Source organism: Schistocerca cancellata, chromosome 1, assembly GCF_023864275.1.
Source record: "Schistocerca cancellata isolate TAMUIC-IGC-003103 chromosome 1, iqSchCanc2.1, whole genome shotgun sequence".
NCBI classification, from domain to species: Eukaryota; Metazoa; Arthropoda; class Insecta; order Orthoptera; family Acrididae; genus Schistocerca; species Schistocerca cancellata.
The window spans coordinates 243,475,501-243,499,264 of NC_064626.1; the positions used below are offsets into that span (position 1 = coordinate 243,475,501).

The window sequence follows — 23,764 nt, forward strand, 5'->3', positions numbered from 1 at the left end:
TTACCCTATACTTTCTCAACACCATTTGGCCCTTCGCCAAAATTTCAGCTGAATTTATCTCCAGCTTTCAGTTCCTATAACAATCTCGGCATCAGTGCTTTTTATTAGCGCTTGGAACTCCAGTACTATCCCAACATTGCTATGACAATTTAAAACTGTTATACTGATGGTTCCTAGATCTCAGTTCGTCCTGTGTTCAACTTGAACCCTTTGAGACTGAAGTCCTTTTTGTATTTCCCTGAGACCCTCTAACCTAAAACCTGTTCATGTTTTGCATCAATTTAGAGCTGTATTTAACATGTATCTTTTCATTAACAATTTTCTGATCTCAAGGTTTATATTTTTGGATGTAAGTAGTTGTTTCTTTTTATAAAAAGTCCTTTTGTTTTGTGCAATCCTTGCTACTGTGCCTTTATTGCACCTTCATTCTGTGTGTATTATACTTAATAATTCCTATATCTCTTTGAAACGTTATGTCCAAATTTGACATTTAGCTATCCAGCAAGTGCACCTATGCACACACCATTACCTTAGTTTTCTTTTTATGTGTATATTATAACTGTCCACTATGACACATTTCATTTCATTACGCACTAAACTCACTCCCTGTTCACTTTTGCTAGCCACTGCTATAGCAGCAGCAGATGATATCATGCTATTTTTTTGTCAGTGAAAAACAATCCTCATATTGAGCTACCCCTTTTTTCCTTCATTGCCACTTCTATATCCAAATTGCTTATTAGTGCTCAAAGTGGGTAACGCTGCCTTACACCATTCCATACTTTCTTCCTACGGTGTCGTACTATCATTTCTAACTACTTCAGTTTGCTTTGCATAAAGAGAATGGGCCACACATCTGCCCCTGTAGTGGATACCACACTACCTAAGAATGGAAAACATTTTATTCCTTTTAGTAGTATCAAAAGCCTTCCGCGGATCATCAGTGCTTCCCTGTAATACAATGTACATCCAAATTGTAATTCTGTTTGGGCTTCACTTTTTTGCAGCACTTCTGGTAGCCCTTTGTTATAATCTATAACTTGATTTTTAAAATTCTGCAGTTTATTGTCCCCAAATAAAAAATAGTAGAGACAGTTAAATTTCTAAGATACATTTCATTATTGATTTAGCCAAACTTTCTGTAGCTAGATAGGATCACGTAAGTAACGGAGTTCTCGTATTCTAAAGCCATAAATGAAGCTCTCTCAATCCATTACTCCCAATATTCTCACACTCAGGTGTGAATACCCTTGTGGCAGGGTACTTGCACATGATGTCAGGCAATTCTACATGTTCAGTCTAGTTTACACGACACTAGGTTGCAGGCAACTGCGCTACTGACCACTGCGCATGCGTGCCGCGCGTTTGCGCAACTCGTCGCTGAAACTAAACACTTTCAGCGTGTTCCAACTTTGGCAACACTAGTTTCATGAGTTTTGAGGTTATGCATGTTCGTAGAGTGTAGACAAACTGAAATATGGAGTGGGGAATGGAGAATAATATTCACTTTTTAATCTCTATGCTTTGCATAGGTGTTTGTGGGATTTCAGTGATGCAGATTACAAAAATAAGCAGCATATTGCTGCCACTGAGACATAAAGGTATTTGAATATTAATACAATATGAATGCCTTTATTTTTTGAGGAGTCGGATAATGGCTATTCATTTACTTGTTTTACTTCAGTATTTTTGAAATCTTGTGCAGTATGTAGTATTATTTTTGTTACAGGCTCCTGATACATTGGCATTAGCTTTGTCGAACATGCTGCCACAGTCAGATCTTTCGAAGAAAAATGAAGTACCCAAGGACGGTGAGCAAGTACAGCAGGCTCAGTCTACCGTTGAGGAAGTAGTTGATGAAAATTATGCTTTACTGGGTGACAGCTTCCAGAATCAGTTATTAGTAGATGAAAAACAGCACAAGTAAGTATTCCTCTCATTCCTGTATAATTTTATAGCTTCCACCTTATCTTTAGTATCAAACCACAGTAAACTTGTGGAAGTACCTTTTTCTGTCAGTATCCCATGTTTAATGTGTCTCATATTCCATATAATTTTAAAAAATCTAGATATTTAGAAATAAGCAGTGTCGGGAAAATTGGCTGTATGTTTGCTGCAGCAACAGAAATGGGGCTCTTGCCTTTTTAGTTTAAACTAGTGAGTTTTTCAACATAAAAGTCCACTAACAGGAATTCAGGGACCAGATCCAGTACCAGTAATGGTTCTTTGTTAACATGCTTAAATTATTGAATATTGGAACAAGTTTGTGGGTGTAACCTGCTCATCAAGCAAAAAATGCCAATACCAAAACATTTAACATGAATGTGAGCACACCTTAATGTAGTAGTTTTCTTCCTTGGCATGTGTAGTGGATTGTTGTAGAAAAAGATAAGTATAACCTTTTTGAGTCACAATTTACTTTGTTTACTGCACTGTTGCTAAAACAAAAAAAATGTTGACACTTTAGATAAAAAGCCGCTCAGGAGATCTGTGACCATCTTTGCCAATAAATTGTAATACAACTGTCTTGCTTGCAAAAATGTTTCAGGAGAACCCCATTGCCAGATATATGGCATGAGAAACATACCTGCTAAAATCAGTACAAAATATCTTGTCACTTCGCACTCCATTCCATAATACCATCAGTGCTCAAACAAACATAGGCACTTAGACATGGTACGAGGGGAACAATTTTGCCAGTAGGTGGCAATAGTGATAGTTATGGCTCTGAGCACTATGGGACTTAACTTCTGAAGTCATCAAGTGATAGTTATGCCTATGACATCAGGCATGATTGTTGTATGATACGTGTGTATTTGGGGGGGGGGGGGGGGGGGCTACGTGTGCGAGGACACCTGCACGCACACATTGTAGTAGTGAAGCAAAATCTACTACGTTCCAAAGAGTTGCTAGATTTTTAAGATAGGGAGTGATGCAAATTGAAATTACTCAGTACGTAAATTTCATCCAAAACATGAAATACAATATTACATGGCATAAACAAATTACAGATAGTTCAATGAATATAAAATTTTGAAGGAAGTGCGGGGGGGGGGGGGGGGGGGGCACAATAAAATTGGGAGGAATTACTGCCTATATATGGATTAATAGCAGATTATACAAGTAACATAGAGATCACACATTACAGATACTCTACAAAAATTGTCAGTAATTGTAGTTACATATTTCTATCAAAGAGGGTGTAGTTGCTGCACTTGGGGCTGCTGAAGTGCATATGGGAATTTTCCATACACAAACTTCAACCAACCTATTTAGATAATGTATGACAGTAAAAATAGTTTAGAGGCAAAAGTACATGACAGTCAAAATTTCAACCAACTTATTAGAAAAACAGTTGTACATTACAATCCAAATAATAAAACATCAAAATGATAATCTTAAAAATGTGCATAGGAAGGGAGCAGTAGCATTTATTACATTCAAAAGGAATCATACATACTTATGGCTTAGTGAAAATTACACATGAAGACACCTTGAGAAAAAATTACTTTTAACATATTCTGACTAATCAGAATTACAATCTGTTTTATTGACGTACAATATGTCCCAACAGTTACCATTATACCTATTCTAAATGTACGCCCATTTATGGATTATTTACATTTTAATAATACTAGGAGACAAAAAATAAACAAAAAGAAATGATTTATATTAATTTTCAGACCTTATTCTTTCCTGCCTTTTTTCCCTCACCAACCCTGTAGCCTATGGTATCAGTATTTTTAATCACTATCATCATCATCCTAAATAGCACTGTGAAATTTCCAAATATTTTGCTATTTCTGAGGTTATCATTACAGTGAAATATGCATCTTAAAATTTGTTTTGATTGAGAGGAAAAATTCCCGTTGCTCTGAAACCTGCGACAGTATTTTCAGCAGTAGCTGCCTTTTAAAATGCCACTTTCACCAGTTCAGCTCTGTTATACAAGCTCAGGACCTGCCTGGGATGATACACATTCCACAAATCTACTGTGTCATAAAGTGCCTTGAAAGGCCTGAAAAAGTTGCAGTCAAGTGGCTGTGTCTTATGGCTGCTATGGGGTGGCAAACAGCATGTGTATGTGGCTGTCTTTGGCAAACAAAGCTACCTCCAGGCCTTTGTGGGAGATATGAACGATTAACTCATGTAATAAACATAATTATCATGTAGCCTTTATGGGATATAGCCATATCACATTCCATTGGACCTCCATTTATCACTTAAGGGTTCAAATCGCTTCTGTGCAAAAATGGAGGAGGATGGGACACTGTGTCTCACAGTATTCAAGGAACAGGCAATAGTGGCTGTTAGCCACTGTTCTGCAGCCACTGTTTTCCCCATGTTTCTCTTCCCTCTTGTAATTACTTGTTTAAGGAACTTGTTAGGCATCATTTGAACACCTGCCTCATCCATGTTGTAAATACGATCAAGAGGAAACCCAAATTTCTTGAAGACGACCTCCAGATTGTAAACATATTTGTTTAATTGAATCTTGTTAAATTCCATCATGCATGCTTCACTGGTGTTTCAGTCCATTCTTAGGACAATTTCTCTCCTTTCATAAGCTCATGGACGAAGTCTGTACAAGCAAGTTGTGTGTGTGTGGGGGGGGGGCCTGAAAACACATGTTGCAGTGATCTGAGAGCAAGGTTGAAAAAAAGTGTATTATGGAAAATGTAATGCTGCACTATTGTTTATTCTTCCTCCAATGAGAAAGGTTTTGTGTTTCAGCCAAGTACTATCTTTGCCAGTATTAAAAGTTTTTGTAAGGCAGCCTCTGAAAACCCAATAGCTTTGGCTGTTTGCCATATTGGGCTCACATTTTTGATAAGGCCAACAGCTTGGTGGTAGAGCTGGTCTGTTACGGGCTGCTGAGTAAATGTTATTGGTCGGTTTCTGGAAAAAAAATGCTTTTATGGCAGATGTGATTGTATTAGAAGTCTGTTTGAGTGGTACCATTGTTTGAAAAAACCAATATCCAACAAAATAAAAACTGCAGAAAAGAAAAAAAATTTCAAGTCTCTAAGGTTAACAACGAGGCACCTAAGGTAAATAAACAGGAACAAAATATGCTTCAGTACTCTAGAAGGGACTACACAAGTCAAACTACAGTGAACTTCTACCCCACTACAGCTGCATACTTTTACTCCATTCTGTTATTTTCTTTTCGGCAATCTACAAATAACACATACAAGTAATGTAGATCAAGACAGATATTGAAAGCTGAGAGCTGCCAGTTCTAAGAGCAGATTCATCTAATTTTTAATTAGATTTTAGTTCATGTAACACCAGCTGCAAGCATCCGACTGCCCCAAGGTTCCAGAATAGAAATGAGGAAAAGATGATTATGTGTGTGCTGCCTGGTGGTTGCGTAATGAACTTCTGCTTTGGGGCCTGAAAGCTTGATGTGTACTCTTGCCCCACGGGTACTTTTATCCCCACCTACCCTACATATTTTTTGATATAATTTGAAATGAGGCAGACTTTGCAATTGGCTGTTTCTACCAAGATGGCCGTGCCACAGTGCCTCTAGTTGCTGAAAATGCACATAGGAATATGGTGCGTATGGAAATTCAATATGCAAGTTTCAAACAACCTGTTTAAGAAACAATGACAGCCATAATAATAAAAAAACAAAAATAGAACTTTAAAAAATGTGGGAAGAATTAGAGTGTGAAAAGGAGCCACTGATAATTATGACTTTGAAGAAAGTTACAGTAGTAACATAGTGGCTATCAGTCGTTAACATCAGTCATTGCAATTGCTAGTGAAACCAATCGCAATTTCCATATGGCCATCTTATGGTGGATACTGAGAACACCTGTTATTGGATCTTATATGTAGTAATGATAACACCAACAACTCTGCTACTTCCTTGTTTCTTGATAGGCTGAATCTTTTCAATTTCTTCTTTTGGTACATAAAAAATCTTTATGCCTGGAATACTATCATCAAAGAAATTGAACAAATCATATGGTGTTGATATTTGGTTATCTAAGTGCCTCTGCAGACTAGCATGGGCTTATACTGTTTTTGCTGTTCTCCCAGTGCCATACAAAGCAATTGACCGTAGCTTGTTCCAGAAAATTCCATTCACCAGTGATGCCAAAATCCTTTTTGTGTTTACATTAATTGATGAAATTTTTGAAATTCTTATGTTGAGTAGCTGAACCATCACTAAAGTAATAAATGTTCTTAATGTTTTCAATCTTTCTTTTTAATTAACTTTATTTGAAAGGCTTGAACAGCAATTGTATCATGACGGAAACAGTTGCTTATCATACAAATGCTATAATCTGACATTCTTTGCCACCAAAAGAGACAACAAATGGATGTAATGTGACCTGCCTAATCTCCCAATGAAATTCTTGCGCGGTATTTTGAACAGCAAATGAATAATTATCAGCAAATCCATCAATATAATTAACTCATTTTCTGCAAGAGATCACTTCAGTTTTGTTTTGACACATCAGTGCCTCCATGAAATCTTCAACAGTTCTTTGACACATCTCTAATGTGTCTGTCAGTATGGACACATTGCTTGTATTCCATTGTTTGTTGAGGGTCATATTCTTTAAAAGCCTCTGCAAGCAAAGCCTCTAGTCGCATTTTTTTCTTGAAATTTGTCACAACGTTTCAGCATACAGTCTTTTGTTTCCATACTGCATACAGTTTTTTCTCATCAAATATTTGTAGTCATCTTGGATGGATGTTGCTGGAGTCAATATTAATTTGACATTTTGATAAATTGCACAAACACCTACTGAATGTGATCCAGATACACCGACTGCTGTACACCATTTCAGCCTGAGCTCACAATTTTGAGAAGCTCAGTTGATTTCCATATTGCTTACAATAGGCAATGAACATTTCTTTCAGGATACAAAGAAGCAAGCGTTCCTGCTTGTTAATCTCTCCCATTTATGCTTAATGCAACACAATCCTTGTTGCCCAGGCATAAACGAGAAAAACTCATCTTAAAAAAAAAGTGAGGACAATTTGTTTTATTTCATCGTTGAGCTTTTTCCCTTTTTGGTTTGCAGATATTGCCAAAATCCCATCTTCCATCATTAGTTTCTGAGCATTTTTCACCATTTTTGTTGAAATAGCAAATTCTTCAGCTGTTTTTTCAATAGTCCAGCTATTTGGGGCCAGGGTCCAAATTTGAACTTTACTGCAATTGCTTGAAGTTTGGAGCTTAATCTTAAGTTCTTCAATTAAGATGCCCATATCTTTACATTTTTGGCACTCTTCCGTTTGTATTTGAGCAATATCTACTTGCCTCACACCAGCATATGTGGCAATTACCTTAGTAATGCTGCCTTGGGCTTTCAGAACTTGTGCACTTTATGTATCCCATTGAATCCCTATTGCTGATCAGTGAAGAATGGTGACTCTCCAAGTGATGGTGATCAAATATGAGCAGTAAAACAAGCATCAACAACATTCATGACTTCAGTAAAGGGTGATTCTTACTTATCGTGGTGGGGTGATTCTTTTTGGGCCACTTCATGCCTACGTTTGGTACAAATTTTATGACCAGATTTAAAAACTTCATTAGTCAGTAACTTCAACCTATCAGACATTTCAGTGATTATTGGTGTTAAAGCCTTCTTGATTACATGTTTTTCTTTACCAAACAGGTTGAAAAATGTCTTCTGCAGGAATTGAAATTTCGTCATCAACAAGGTATTATGGTGTGAACAAATTTGGGCATCCTCAGTAAAATTAAGCCCAGACCTATTTCGTAGAAACTCCTTGTCCACTGGCGACATTTTTGTAACTGATGGTAGTTCACTTTCGCCATAATAGAATGGTGACGACTTACGATAATCAGCTCCATCTGAACCACCAAAGTAGCAGGATGCAAGAGTTTCTTGGCTCATTTTATGCAATAGTGTATCAGCCTATAACAAGCAAATTTGTAAGCTCATGAATATCCTGGTTTGAAGCATAGTAGATTCAGGCTTGTTATATATAAAATATACAAATTAGCCTATCAAAACCTATTGTTTTAGTGCTTACCTTCAGCTACAACAACAATTATTGATTATTCAAACACTCAGTACTCAACACCATGATTGTACAATGTCCACACCAAAGATTACATCACACAGAAGACTGGCACTGTGAAAATTGTCAGTAATAAAAGCAACAACTGAAAGTGGTGATTCAGCAATGTATCACTGCTGTGAGCATAGAGCCGTATGAAGTATTGCTGCTTTATAATTTCAATGGAAACTGAATGAAAATGCATATTGCACCACCATGTATTGTAGGGTTAAAACATTTTAAAGCAACATAGCGTTCCATTATGATCTTCTAGATTTTATAATCTTAAGAGCATTTTCTGAGGTTTTATTGTATTTATATTCTATAATGTAAAATAACGTAAACACGTCTTATCAGTATACATACAGTCCATAAACCACAGGCAAATCTTATACTATTAAGACATTACAATTACACATTTTTTATTTATGACTTCAAATTTTATTAATTTTTTGTATTTATCAGTAGTTTATTTTCCCTGGTATTGATAGGTATTCTTACTCATAAAATTCAAGATCCAGAAATTAAACAATGTTGCTTTGAAAGCTTAAAGCATGCCCATTGCCACCTGTGGCACAAAAAAGGATTGAATAACACACAGTTGAGATATTGCCACCAAAAAATACCCTGAAATTTGCATGCAGAAAATTTCGGCTAACTTTGCAGATGCGTATCTCTTCGTCTACGCATCCATTGTTAATTAAATGTGATCCATACATAGATATCATAGGTATAAAAAATCCTCTGAAGTTTTGTTGTGATTGGTTCATATGAAAAGTAGCAGTGATTGGTCAAACCTTGGCTCTCAGAATAATACGATGAATTTTTTGATCACTGTAAAGGCTTGTATCTATATTTAGGTGTGGCTAAATCTCTAATTTTTGTCACGATGTAATTCAGCATAAAAAGTTGTCTATGTATATTAAAGCAAATGACCAAATGTTTGCTGAACTTTTTTTAAGCCTTCGTACGTGATGCGAAGATGAGTAGGCTCTCTTTAAAAGCCCCTAAAAATTCAACCACTGAAAATACTGGAACAAAATTTGGAATATAACCATCAAAGACCATGTAGAGCCTTCACACCAGATTTCATTAGATACGGCGATGGGTCACTTTTTAATATTGGTCCCTTTTTAATATTGGTCCCTTTGACATGGAATGACCCACATGCATTTATGGAAAAGAGTGGTGGATTAGAATTTTCTGTGAGACCTCCATTGGGCAGAAGGACATTTTAATAAGCTTTGTGCACCCAAATGGCCCAGCATATTAATTTTATTAGCCATCAAGAATTGAAAAGTGCTGGGTTCTGAAACACAACATTATTGCAATTATTCCACCTCCATTGGTGGCACCCTCTGTCTGGTAATATATTTTTCCTTGTTATATTTAAGAGCAAATCAATGAAAACTCAAAAAAATTCAAGCTGCTTGGAGTAAACATGAGCTTAAGATCCTAAAAAAACATCTTTTCGATAGCATGATACATTTAAGAAAAAAATGAAATGAGCGTATGGCATCGTTGGCCAGGAGGCCCCTATTCGGGGAAGTTTGGCCGCCAAGTGCAAGTCTTATTTCATTCGACGCCACTTTGTGCGACTTGCACGATGGGATGGGGATGAAAAGATGATAACACAACACTCAGTCCCTGAGCAGAGAAAACCTTCAACCCGGCCGGGAATCGAACCCGGGCCTGCTTGCATGAGAGACGAGCACATTACCACCCAGCTAAGCAGGCGGACTACATTTAAGGAAATGAGTCATCAGTCCTGGGATACTGTCTTACAGAAATCCACCCATGGTTGCTGTTGCACGACTTTATGCATGGCCCCAATAGTGGTGGGGATGCTGGTTTTTGCACTTGAAAAGAAACAAGCAGTGGTGAAGGTGTCATGTACCATAACAACACATTTACAGAAATTTTCATCAGTATACGTGTTCGTCATAAACCACATACTATGCAAACAGAAAATATTCTGTACTGTGGAGTGGAATAGACACAGATTCAAAATTCTCATAACACAAATCCTTTTCACAAAAATGTGATACTACTGTGAATCAACATTATTAAAAGGATAGTTGCAACTCACCATGTAGCAGAGATGCTGAGTTGCAGGTAGGCATAACAAAAAGACTGTCAGAAAGTGAGCTTCGGCCAACAAGGCTTTTGTCAACACCCCCCCCCTTTTCTCCACACACACACACACACACACACACACACACACACACACACACACACACCGCGACCACAGTCTCTGGCAGTGGACACACACACACACACACACACACACACACACACACACACCGCGACCACAGTCTCTGGCGGTGGAGGCCATTTGCAACAATGGTGTAAAGCTTGAAGTAACTTTATATAATATGTGTTGCAGCTGTTTCAATTTTTTTTAAGAAAATTTCAGTAAGAGAAATGGAGAATTTATTCTCAAATAAATTAATGAATATGTTCACTATTGTGCCAACAAGACTGTTGCCCATAATAAGGCCTTTTGTTTGTTAATTTCTCATTAAAAGATAAGGAAAACTGGGCCAGTTGGATAAATTCTGCAAGTGCTCCTACTTCAGTATTTTGAAATTTAATCAAATTATCATGAGTAATCTCAAGACCCTCGGGTCAGATAATACTTGGTGATCTCCATCTGGCACTGTAGTAACTTCCCTGATGGAGACAAGAGCATTAGATGCTAAATGTATGTGACTCGGTAAATATTCTGTTGCACTTTCCATTCAGGTTATAATTTGGCCTGGGGTGGTTATTGATGATCAATGTAATCGGCTTATCAGGTTTATGAAGTTTTATTTACACTCAGAGAGAAGTCATATGTGGCTGCATCACACTATCCAAAACTAGCAGTTATGGCTTTGCTGCTACAAAGTGATTCCTTTATTAACAACTTTTTATATAGAAGTAAGTTAAATAACACATGTATGTTTTTAATAAGGGTTGTCATGCAATGGTTAGCCTGATGTCTTAGGCATTATTGTCACTTACACCAACTATTGGAAACATTGCATTGCGTACTAAGCAAGAGAGCCCATGTCCACTGGGACAGTGATGGTGTTGTGGTCTAGTGTAGGAAGGAGTAAGGTAGTTTGTATTATTTTTAACTGGTATGTTTCTCAGCTTGGCTGCATTTTGCAATGTGTGCATTTTAGTATTGTATTTTATTGTATGTTGCATTCCATAGATTTAATAATGGGGTTCTCCTGAAACGTATCATGAAATGATAATTAAAAAGAATTATTTTGGCAATCAAGCCAAGTGTGTTACTTTATAGTACAGAACATGGGGCATTTTTCATGTGGCACATTCTCTTTCTGCCATGATTGTGGCTATTTGAATTTTTGTTGTTGATTCTAAACAGTAACTTGGGCCAGATTAAAGTTCTTCACAAATATTTGTATGTTTTTAACTGCATTTACATTAATAACAAACACTACAATTATTCTGCAACTTGTAGATTTTTAACGAAGCTATTGGAGTTCGTGCATGTAACAGAATTTCCTTTGTGACAAATCTCTCGTAACACACCTGTTGTGAGTAAGTATGATAAAAGTGCAAGAGTGCAGTGTCATGTCATTTTTTAATGAAGAGTGAATAAATGTTTGTTTTATTGTGTGTGAGTTGCTACTAAAAGTTTTCAAATTTTGACAATGAGAGAATGCCATTTCTCTCATTACTTGACTTATGTAACTTTAATGCTGGACAGCGAGGTTACTAGTGATTGGTGACCTAAATTACACCACTGTCAATAGGAAGACACTGCAGATACTCCCAATTAGTAATGGTTCTTGTTGAGTACTGTATCTGATCGTAAATACTGTAGTAAGGCCTAAGGTTTTGGACTATGGTTTTATTACCTGTGTTAGTACACTCTGATGTCGTACTGTTAGAACTTCTTTCATATTTGTTGTTGGATTTGACAGCATCAGTGGCCCAGTAACTACTGTCACGTCCAACTTGTATCACAACATTTCCAGGTTCCTTTCCCAACTAAAACATTACATTGTTGGTATTCACTCTCAGTAATTTTAATTTGTGCACGTGCTTCACCCCAGTCTTCTACAGTTACTTCTGTTATGTATCTTTGTGCAAATACCTTCAAAGTTTTTAATGAGAAGTTGTTGGTATGAGTTTGAATGGTTTTATTTACTTGTTTCAAATCAATTTAATTAGATTTTGGTTGCAGTAGTAAGGAGGGAGACAGTATAGCAGAAATACCTCATTTCTTTTAAAATACTTTTTCATGGTTTATGAAGTGTTAAGTCTGTCTTAACAATTTTTAGTAGTTCATAGTGAATCATTCTTTGTATCATATTATAAAGTTTAGGAATATTGTATAAAATTTTTCTGCTCTGAGATCGTATCATTTGCAACGATATCTTGGAAGGTGTTTCCATTCTCCTTATTTAGGAAATGTGTAGTAGATGTTCTGCATCGCATGCATACATTAGATATGTTACTCATATCAGCAATCACTGTTATGCCATAGTGTTTCATCTGGGCCATAACTATCACTACCAGGAGGATGTGTGAATCCCTCACTCTCAGGCTCTTGGCAGTTTGCATAGTTAGTTTCACTGTTTGTCGCATGTAAAGATAAGAAGCAGACAGTATTGTGTAGCAGATCTTATTGACTATAAGGTGCTTTGCCACGTACTCTGATTTAAGTTGGTCATGTAATTTCCGTCAGGTGTGCAGATGAAAACTACTGTACCTTTGCCACCTGCAATAGGGCCAGTTCTTGGCCTCTACAGAAGGTAGTTGTGTGTGTGTGTGTGTGTGTGTGTGTGTGTGTGTGTGTGTCCACTTTATATGTGCTTCTTGCTATGCTCCTTACCCCATTTCCATTTTTTTCTAATTATACAGGGTGATTCAAAAAGAATACCACAACTTTAAAAATGTGTATTTAATGAAAGAAACATAGTATAACCTTCTGTTATACATCATTACAAAGAGTATTTAAAAAGGTTTTTTTTTCACTCAAAAACAAGTTCAGAGATGTTCAATATGGCCCCCTCCAGACACTCTAGCAATATCAACCCGATACTCCAACTCGTTCCACACTCTCTGTAGCATATCAGGCGTAACAGTTTGGATAGCTGCTATTATTTCTCGTTTAAAATCATCAATAGTGGCTGGGAGAGGTGGCCGAAACACCATATCCTTAACATACCCCCATAAGAAAAAATCTCAGGGGGTAAGATCAGGGCTTCTTGGAGGCCAGTCATGAAGTGCTCTGTCACGGGCTGCCTGGCGGCCGATCCATCGCCTCGGGTAGTTGACATTCACGTAGTTACGGACACCACCTATCAGGAGGTTTAACACCATACTTCGTTCGAAATGCACGCTGAACAACTGTCGTCGATTCACTTCTGCCGTACTCAATAACACAAAAAGCTTTCTGTTGAGCGGTCGCCATCTTAGCATCAACTGACGCTGACGCCTAGTCAACAGCGCCTCAAGCGAACAAATGTACAACTGAATGAAACTTTATAGCTCCCTTAATTCACCGACAGATAGTGCTTAGCTCTGCCTTTTGTCGTTGCAGAGTATTAAATTCCTAAAGTTGTGGTATTCTTTTTGAATCACCCTGTACATCTTATTGTGTATTTTGGATACAGAAACATTTTTATAAGTGCATTCCTCCTGTACCATATAATTTTTTTGCCTCTTTGAATGCATTGCATATTTAACTTCAATACAGCAATAATGGGAATTTCTAGATGGAGGAGTACTTACTTTATGTATCATTTCTGTGTTAGTTTACCCATACCTTCAATGAGTTTATTCTGTTAGCATTCTGATTAGATCATCTTGGTTTCCTTGAACTTGATTACATTTCACAATTATGCATTTTTTTCCTTCATTTCTCATTGCATTTTGTGATGAATTTATTTTAGGTTGTCTTTCCGAATGAAATTTTTGTGTATTGTCACTAAACTTACTAATATGTAGATTTGTAGAAAGATAGAAAAGTCTGTTGAAAAAACCACTTGAATGTTAATTGATCTTGGTTAGGCGTGTTATTATCCATCTGAGCCACATAAGTATGGCTCATAGCTACTAATTAATTCTGCCTTCTTTGCTGCATTTGTAGTACTATACTGGTAGAAAATATCAGTTAATCTTTAAGAGGGGTAATGGGCAATATTTTTATAGTGATCTGTAAGACTTCTTATTATTTTTCAGGTGTAACCAGTGTGGCAGAACTTTCAAGAAATTAAGCTACCTCAATGTGCATATGAGAACACATACAGGCGGGAAAATATATGCATGTTTAATATGCAACAAAAAATATGTTAATTTTTGCACACTTCGAGTAAGTTAGTACATATATTACTGTGTTTTACTTTAACCTTCAAGTCTTCGTTTTACAATATTCAAATGTTGACCAAATATAATTAGTCATTCTTTCATTAACTTGATATAATGAAGAAAATTTACTTCAGATGTTTCTAATTCAAGCCTCCACATTCTTACTAACACTTTCATTATCATTCAGGGCCATATGAAAAGTCACACAAAAGGAGCTGAGCTTATGTGCCAAGTATGTAACTACCGCTTTCCAGATTATACAACACTTTGCCAGCACATGATGGAACATACAGAGGAGAGGTAAGTCAGTGTCCACTTGAATTACTGAGATGTCATAATTAATGCATTACTTCAGTGATTTACTACAATTTGAATTGTTGTGTTATACTTCTTTCACTTTATAACAAAGTAACAGCACATTACTTGCAAAAACCGTTAGCTATTAAGCTGAAAATGAAAGGAACAGAAGGGGAAGCTCCAGATGGCAAAGTATTTTTAAAAAAAATAGTATTCGCATGGATCAGGCGAACCATGAGCGATTCATCTCAGTCTAGTTTCAAGGCAGAGAATGGCATAGCGGAAAGAATACAGAAAAGTAGTTTGAGGGTCATTGGAGCCAGTCCCTATGTGGAAACTTTTTTCTTACTTTCAGTTATATGTCGTGCTGCAAATAAATCAAAATAAAGCTCAGCATATTGTATTTATTAATATTTTTGTAAGCGGCATTAAAGGAAAAGCAGGGAAAAACTTGGGATTGCAAATAAGTTACCAGGAAGGAAATACAAGCCATATTTGAGAATTTTGAATGTAAAATTAGATACTTTTATTACTTTACAGCTTGCACAAAAGTTCTCTGTCATAGAACAGTTTGGCAGCAAACCATACGTAATGTATCGTTTCACCAAATATTCGCAAGTGTACCTGGTGATGTACAATGGCATTAATTTTGATACTGTCTACTGAGTATATGATTTCTTTTTCTCTAAGATAACAGCAGTTTTGAAGCTTTTTGATCAAATTCTTTACCTGTTGATAAAAATAGGCATCACAAGTTTGCACTAGCGGAGTGCAGTTCGAGGAGAATCACTTTCACACTGCATGAAGGAAATCCTTCTAATCTTTAATAATTTTGTCATATAATTGTGGATTTGTTTGTTCCTCCCAAGAATTAACACACTAAATTTGTTCTCCTACATGCTTTCATCATATTAGTCAAACAATTTTTGTATGAGGCTGTTATAAGTTTCCCAGACTTTTGAAGAAGTAATTATATTTCGCCGCTTACTCACAGACTGCTTTCTCAATCGTCAGTCCAATATTTTTCTTTGATTTTTATGGAAAAATTAGTAAGTACAGTATATTCTGCATAATTTCGGTTCATTTGCATAATAAGTAACATAAAAATTGAAAATAAAAGTAGAGCTCCTGCATAGAGACACGATCCCTCAACCTTCAGATTACCGTTCTGCACTCTTTCCTTTGTGCCAACCACTGCCACAAAGCTGTGCTAACATAAATGGCTCATGCGTCGGCCTGACCAGTGCCGAAAATGTTACTTTATCCAAATGCTTGGCCAAGGAACTCCCACTTCTATCACAATCATCTGCATCTACGTACACACTCCACAAACTACTGTATGGTGCATGGCTGAGGCCACCTTCTGCCATTAATAGTCAGTTCCTTTTCTGTTCCACTTGCAAACAGAGCAAGAGAAAAATGACTGTCTACATGCCTCCGTATGAGCCCTAATTTCTCTTTATCTTCTTGGCGCTTATGCTAAATGTTTGTTGGTGGCAGTAGAATTGTTCTGTAGTCAGCTTCAGATGCCAGTTCTCTAATTTTTGTCAGTGGTGTTCCTCAAAAAGATCGCCGCCTTCCCTTCAGGAATTCCCATTTGAGTTTCCGAAGCATCACAATCCTTGTTTGATGATCGATCCTACTGGTAACAAATCTAGGTGCCCACCTCGGAATTGTTTCAATGACTTCATTTAATCCAGCCTCGAGCAGTACTCAGGAATGTGTCGCACATACCTGGTCTTCTTGACAGATGTCTGTATCTACATATACCTGGTCGTCCTGACAGATTTCTGTATCTACATCTACATGGATACTCTGCAAATAGCACTTAAGTGCCTGACAGAAGGTTCGTCAAACCACCTTCACAGTAGTTGTCTATTATTTAATTTTCTATAATTCCAATCTCGAACAGCATGCAGAAAAAACAAACAGCTATATCTTTCCATGCAAGCTCTGATTTCCTGTATTATAATGATCATCGTTTCTCCCTGTGTAGGTCAGCGTCACTAAAACATTTTTACATTCAGTGGAGAAAGTTGGTGATCGAATTTTCATGAGAAGGTTTCTCCATAATAAAAAACGCCTTTGTTTTAATGACATCCATCCCAGATCCTGTATCTTGTTAGTGACACAATCTCTCCTATTTCTCGATAATACAAAATGTGCTGCCCTTCTTTGAACTTTCTCGCTGTACTCCATTAATCCTGTCTGGTAAGCATCCCACACCATGCAGCAGTACGCCAAAAGAAAATGGATAAGCGTAATGTAGGCAGTCTCATTAGCAGATCTGTTGCGTCATCTAAGTGTTCTGCCAATAAAACACAGTCATTGGTTCGCCTTTCCCGTAAAATTTTCTTTGTGTTCTTTCCCATTTAAGTTGTTCATAGTTAAACTATCATGGACCCTCTCTACTATGCTGCAAAAGTTATCTCTATAAAGACACGTTTACAGTGTGGCTAATGGCTGTATTGTACTGTGTAGAGCTGGCCATGATGTCTCCTTTGTTGATGCTGCTGAGTCTATGTTGTCTAGGCGATGATTGCTTTGCTGCTCTGGGTGCAAGAGAATCATGATGCAGCATTCCACCACAAAAAAACAAACAAACAAATTAATTGCCAGAACTTGAATACAACTACACTCAACTGCACCAGAGCTCAAGTGGCCGAAAACATATTGCTCACCAAAGATCACGGCCACAGCGACAAAGAACATACAATTTCAATGTCAATTATTGATCATAACACCTATCCTAATATCATTTTAAACAAATGCTTTTTAACACAACTTTAATCAGTGTATAATATGACAAAATGAGGTCTATTTGACAGTCCCATTACAAAACAATGTAAAATCCAAGATAGAATGTAACAATAAGTTGTTCATAATTGTAATTCCTGGGTATTTAGTTTCATTAATGGTCTTTAGATTTGACTGGTTTATCATGTTACCGAACTTTAATGTATTCCTTTCAGCACTTATATGGATGGCCTCATACTTTTCATTATTTAGGGTCATTTGTCAATTTTCACATCATACATGTATCTTTTGTAAATGGTTTTGCAATTTGTTTTGATCCTCTGATGACTTAACTAGATGACAAATGACAGAATCATCTGGAAACAAGCTAAGATGACTGCTCAGATTGTCTTCTGAATCATTTATCTATGTAAGGAACAGCAGAAAGCTTATTACACTACCTTGGGGATTCCAGAAATCACTTCTGTTTTACTTGATGACTTTATATCAGTTACTACAAACTGTGAAATCTATAACACAATATAATGAATCCAGTCAAATGACTGAGACAATATTCCATAAGCTCGCAATTTGATTACAAGCTGTTTACAAGGTACAGTGTCAAAAGCCTTCAGGGAATCTAGAAATATGGAATCCCTTGTGAAGAGCACTCAGTACTTCATGTGAGTAAAGAGCTAGATATGTTTCATGAGAATGGTGTTCTGTTAAGTCCCTCTTCACTGTGTGTCAATAGACTGTTCGCTTCAAGGCAATGCATGATGCTTGAACACGATATATGTTCCAAAATATCGACGTTAATAATATGGACCTGTAATTTTGTGGATTACTCATACTGCCTTTCTTGAACATTGGTGTGACCTGTGCAGCTTTAGAGTCTTTGGGTACAGATCTTTCGCTGTGCGAGGTGTTGTATATGGTTGTCAAGTATGGTGCATCCTCCGAAAGGAACCTAATTGGTACACAGTCTGGTCCGGAAGATTTGCTCTTCTTAAGTGATTTAAGTTTCTTCACTACTCCAAGGATATCTACTTGTAAGTTACTCATGTTGGCAGTTGTTCTTGATTTGAATTCTAGAATATTTACTTCGTCATCTTTGGTGAATGAATTTCGGAAGGCTGTGTTTCGTAACTCTGTTTTAGCAGCACTGTTGTTGATAATATTTCTATTGCTCTCGTACAGAGAAGGCATTGATTGCGTCTTGCCGCTAGCATACTTTACATACACCCAGAATCTCTCAGAATTTTCTACCAAGTTTCGGGACAAAGTTTTGTTGTGGAAATTATTTTAAGCACCTCACATCAAAGTCCGCGCCAAATTTCAAGCTTCTGTAAAAGATCGCCAGTCTCGAAGATTTTGCACTTGTTTAAATTTTGCATGCATTTTTTGTTGTTTCTGCAACAGTATTCTGACTCATGCTGTGTACCAAGGGAGATCAGCTCTGTCATTCATTAATTTATTTGCTATAAATCTCTCAACTGCTGTCGATACTATTTGCTTGAACTCAAGCCACATCTGGTCTACACATTACTGGTACATTGTTAAATTGGAAGGAGTGAAAGTTCTCTCTCAGGAGGGCATCAAGTGAATTTTTATCTGCTTTCCTAAAATTCTCCCAATAAACCGAGGTCAACCATTGGCCTTCCCTAGTACAGTCATTACATGCTCACTTCATTTCATACCATTATGCAGTATTACGCCTAGATATTTAATTGACATGACCATCAAGCAACACACAGCAACTGAATTGCCAATGTTGTGACCAACTCTGCAGCTGTCCTCTTTCGGGCAGTTAACTGCCGTGGAGAGGACTGCTGCAAAGTTTATCAAAACATCAGAAATTCAGTTGCTTTAGGATTTTATAATGACACAGTCTAATACTAAGAACTTCCACCAGCTGTGGAAGTCTACGAATGTACAAAACTGAGAACATGGCAAACTTCAGGATGAATCCTTCTTCATAACCAACAGACTACATCTGTGCAACTGTATTACATCTACACTGTAGATCAACTGGAGTGTGGGGTTGTATGGAGTGAAGTGGATGAGAAGAGGAAGGATACACAGTGTGTGTTAGAGGTTTGGGGAAAATAGTGGCTGACAGATGGGAATGATAGATAGAAGTACATGAGCCGAACGTGCCACTGATTAGCTCACTCTGGCACTGGCAGGGGGAGTTGTGCATGACACTCAATGATGTGAATTGGGAGGGGGAGTAGAACATAGGAAGATGGAGACTGTGGAGGAGATGGTGTCAGTGTAGAATTAGTGAAATGGAGGGCATGGGGACGGGTGTGGAGGATGGCGACCTACAGTGGCTAAACAAGATTGAGGCCAGAAGACTTGCAGATATATTGTAAAAACAAGTCCCACCTACATAATTCAGAAAAAAAAACTGGGAGGGTAGGATTCAAATGGTATAGTTTGTGAAGCAGACGTTGAAGCTGAGTATGTTGTGCTTAGCAGTGTGTTCAGCCACTATGTCGGCCAGAGTTTGGTGGTGGTCAATCAGCTGGGTGCACACCTTATTGGTGGTTATACTCACTCACAAGGTTGTGCCTTCAAAGCAGGGGGAGATACGCAAACAAATCCACAAACACCCACATGGGACTTTCATATACCAACACCAACCTATTTAGGGTCTTTTCGGAGGAAAGCTTCCTAGTTACCCAAAATCCCAATCTACTTCTCTGGTTCAGGTTTGTTGGTTGGTTGGTTGTTTGGGGAAGGAGACCAGACAGCGCGGTCATCGGTCTCATCGGATTAGGGAAGGATGGGGAAGGAAGTCGGCCGTGCCCTTTCAGAGGAACCATCCCGGCATTTGCCTGGAGTGATTTAGGGAAATCACGGAAAACCTAAATCAGGATGGCCAGACCTGGGATTGAACCGTCGTCCTCCCGAATGCGAGTCCAGTGTCTAACCACTGCGCCACCTCGCTCGGTTTCAGGTTTGTTGATGATATCTTTGATATGGAACCATGGCCAAGACACTATCCTTTTTACTCCAAAACCTGACCACTGCCAATCCACCACTTCCCCTGGTTCTCCTCTGGTGACTCCATAAAAACCTCCATATGTATCCCGTCCACAGACCATAAACTGTACCTCTATTTTTTTATAGCAGCCATTACTTCCACACTAAGAGATCACTCTCACATAGTCTGGCCATCCATGAATGACACAACTGCTGCAAAGAAGCTTCTCACCCCAGCCCCCCTAATCATCAGACCTGCAATAACTTAACCATATAATTCATCAGAGGTTTAGATACTTACCATTACTGGAAATGACAGACATTCCCCCCACAAAACTTCCCACACCTCCGAAAGTGGTGCTTCACTGCCCAGTCAATCTACAAAATATCCTGATCCTTCCCTATGCCACACCTACCCCCAACCCCTTCCCACATGGCCATAAGCCTGTAAAACATCCAGCTGCAAAACCTGTCCCAGGCACTCATTCAGCACATCCCATTCTAGTCACTTCTGCATGCTTTTTGTGTCTGTTGGGTTTGGGGGGGGGGGGGGGGGGGTGTTATGACCACCAACCAAGTGTCTCCAATCAAATGAATGGCTACCGCCATACTGTGGCGACGATCAGTATTAACCACACTATGGTGGAACACACTGCTGAGCAAAAAAAGCTGGTATTTAATGGCTGCTTTGCATTCCCTGTTATCTGGATCCACTCCTCCACTTCTGTCCTCATGCCGCCCCCCCCACCATCACCACCACCACCACCACCACCACCACCACTACTTCATTCAATCTACACTCATTCCTTTCCTACTGTGGTGTGCCGTTCCTCTCTTCTATCTCCCCTCTCAAGCCACTCCACTGCGTTATTGTGCACCACACACATCATCCCCTGTCTATGCCACAGTGTGGTCACCAGTCACAATCCTATCCTGTGTGCATGCTACCTCTCCCTCCTAGTCATCATCTACCCTTTCCTCCAACCATCCTCCCAATCCGTGCCTCATTCCTAACATTGCCCACTCCACCCAATACAACCCTTCACACCAGTAAAGCCACATTCCAGTACAAATGTCATCAGATGGGACAATGTAGTCATACAGGTGATGTTAGTTTTGGAGGAGGATTTTTCAAAAAACTTGGCAGTCATGTTTATGTGCCTATTGACTACTTCACGCATCAGCTATATGGTGAATTGTTACCTTCTCTCCTTCCACTATACAAGGGTTGGAACTTTAATAGTGGCAACTATTTATTTACAGTTAGTACATAATAGAAATGTGCCTTCAAAGTAGTCACCAGCATTGTGTATAACCCATTGCCAGCAATGTGGAAGTCGTAGGATACTCTTAGCAGTGCCAGTTGTGTTGACAGTTCGAGCGGTGCGGTGTATTGCCCGACGAATTTGTAGCAGTTCTGAAGTGAATGCCGTGAAGTGTTTCCTTCAGTTTAGAAATCGAGTTGAATTCAAGTAGGCTTAAGTCAGGGGAGTGTGGCACTTAGCAGCCCCATCAGTCAAACAAATCAGTAACAGCTTGCACTGTACGTGCTTGAGCATTGTCCTGCAAAATGATGGTCAGGTGCTGCAGAAAGTGTCATCACTTCGGTCTCTAAGCTGGTCGTAGGTTGTGTTCCAAAAATGAACAGCATAGAGACAGAAGTGATGACACTACCTGCAGGATCTGACCATCGTTTCTATAGTAGTTATTATTGCTGACATAAAAGAAGCACTAAAAGAATGATGTTCCACATTTGTAAGATATGTATAGTTCCTTACGTAATCGCAAAAGAAAAGGTTGATTTGGGTAGTGTCAAGAAAGTCACAGCAGATGGGTGAGTCACATCTCATACTGAATAAGAAATTTTCCAATCATAATAGCTTGCAAAAACCTTCATTACCAACTGGAGAAGCACTCCTCTGCTGTAGGAGTCGAAGATAATAAATTAAGCACAAAATGTCAGAGGCTGAATTTAACAGTGTCTACAGATGATGAGAAAATTATAATTAGCTGCTGCTTGTACAACTGGCCTTTTATTAAGACATTGTCTTGTTAATTTTCTGAAAACACTCAATGCATTATATATGATTGCTATAAGCAACAAAAGTAAGCCAACGGTTCTAAATTCAAATTGTGTGCAGTCATGCGTTCCTACTATTACTGTTGGTTTGATGTTCCTATTTTCTTATGTATAAAGATTACTCTGTTATCTTCATATAGTTAATTTAGTTAATTTTTGTAGGCCTTTCCAGTGCAGTGTCTGTGACATGCAATTTCATTCTGCTGCACATATGCGCCGGCATTTAAGAACGCATACAGCAAGTGAAAGAGCTGGCAGGGGAAATGGAGAACGTGTTCTAAGAGGTCGACAGAGAGCATCAGTTATTCGCTTAAGTGCTGAAGAAACTCAGGTCCTGGCACAGCGACCACTGGAACAGGCTGGTTCAGTGTCGGAGAGGGTGCTAATAGCATCAGCTGCTGAAAGGGATCGAATTAGTGAAATAAAGGTAATATTTAAACTTAAAATTTAAATGGTAAATTTATATTTAACACTCTGATGAAACTAAGAAACATATGACCTTATCATTTTGATTACAATTTGCTAGCTGTGAATTAAGAAATAAAAACTCTTTAGATTGTTGCCTGATCAGAAATGTCAAAGTTTCGCCTTAAAATTTATTTTATGTAATTGAATGTTTGGCTTTTTTCCAAGTTTAACTGTTCGGTGTAGGCCAAATCATGAAGACGTAATAATTTTTGCTGTTTTTAGATATGGAGAATTGAATTGTCATATAGAATGACAACCTTGTAATCACCTCACATTTCAAAAATCTTATTTGCTTACCAGTGGTTCTCTCTAAACAAAACAAAAAGTAGCAATTTAAAGAGAAAAGAAAGATAGAAAAAATTGATATGTGATGGAAAATATTGATGTGTGATAGACACCAGCAACTTCATTGTCCCATAAGAAAGATGACAGATGAATCAGCTGTTGGAATAAGGATTTTATTTATCTACTAGTATTCAAATATAAAGAAAAAAATTGGGAGCCAATCTGAATCTATCAATGAAAGTGAACTGGTTAAAAAAAATTGTAGCAGAACAGAATAAACGGGTGATAACAATGTGATGAGACTAACAAATCATTAACTACTTGTAGTAATGTTCATTTTAGTGTGTTTATACCTGATACTGTATAGCATTACCGCCTCTGTTTTGAAGTAAATCTCAAGTTAACTTTCAAATCTAATAATAGGGAAATTTGAAATTACGTAAATGATCTATTGAAAATCCTATGGTTGGCAGCAATACTATAAGAACACATTATCCAGCAAGGTTATTGGACTTTGAA

General features: G+C 37.9%; 1 protein-coding gene across 2 annotated transcripts in view; it reads left to right on the forward strand.

Annotated features, from left to right (window-relative positions):
- The window catches only part of LOC126170109 (zinc finger protein 236-like), a 224,136-nt gene that overhangs the window by 172,046 nt on the left and 28,326 nt on the right, over positions 1-23,764 (forward strand). For both annotated transcript variants that reach the window (XM_049920698.1, XM_049920697.1), the window contains exons 21-24: positions 1,730-1,923; positions 14,263-14,392; positions 14,576-14,688; positions 22,655-22,919. In XM_049920698.1, coding sequence (XP_049776655.1) covers positions 1,730-1,923; positions 14,263-14,392; positions 14,576-14,688; positions 22,655-22,919 — 702 coding nt within the window. The remainder of the gene's footprint in view (positions 1-1,729; positions 1,924-14,262; positions 14,393-14,575; positions 14,689-22,654; positions 22,920-23,764) is intronic.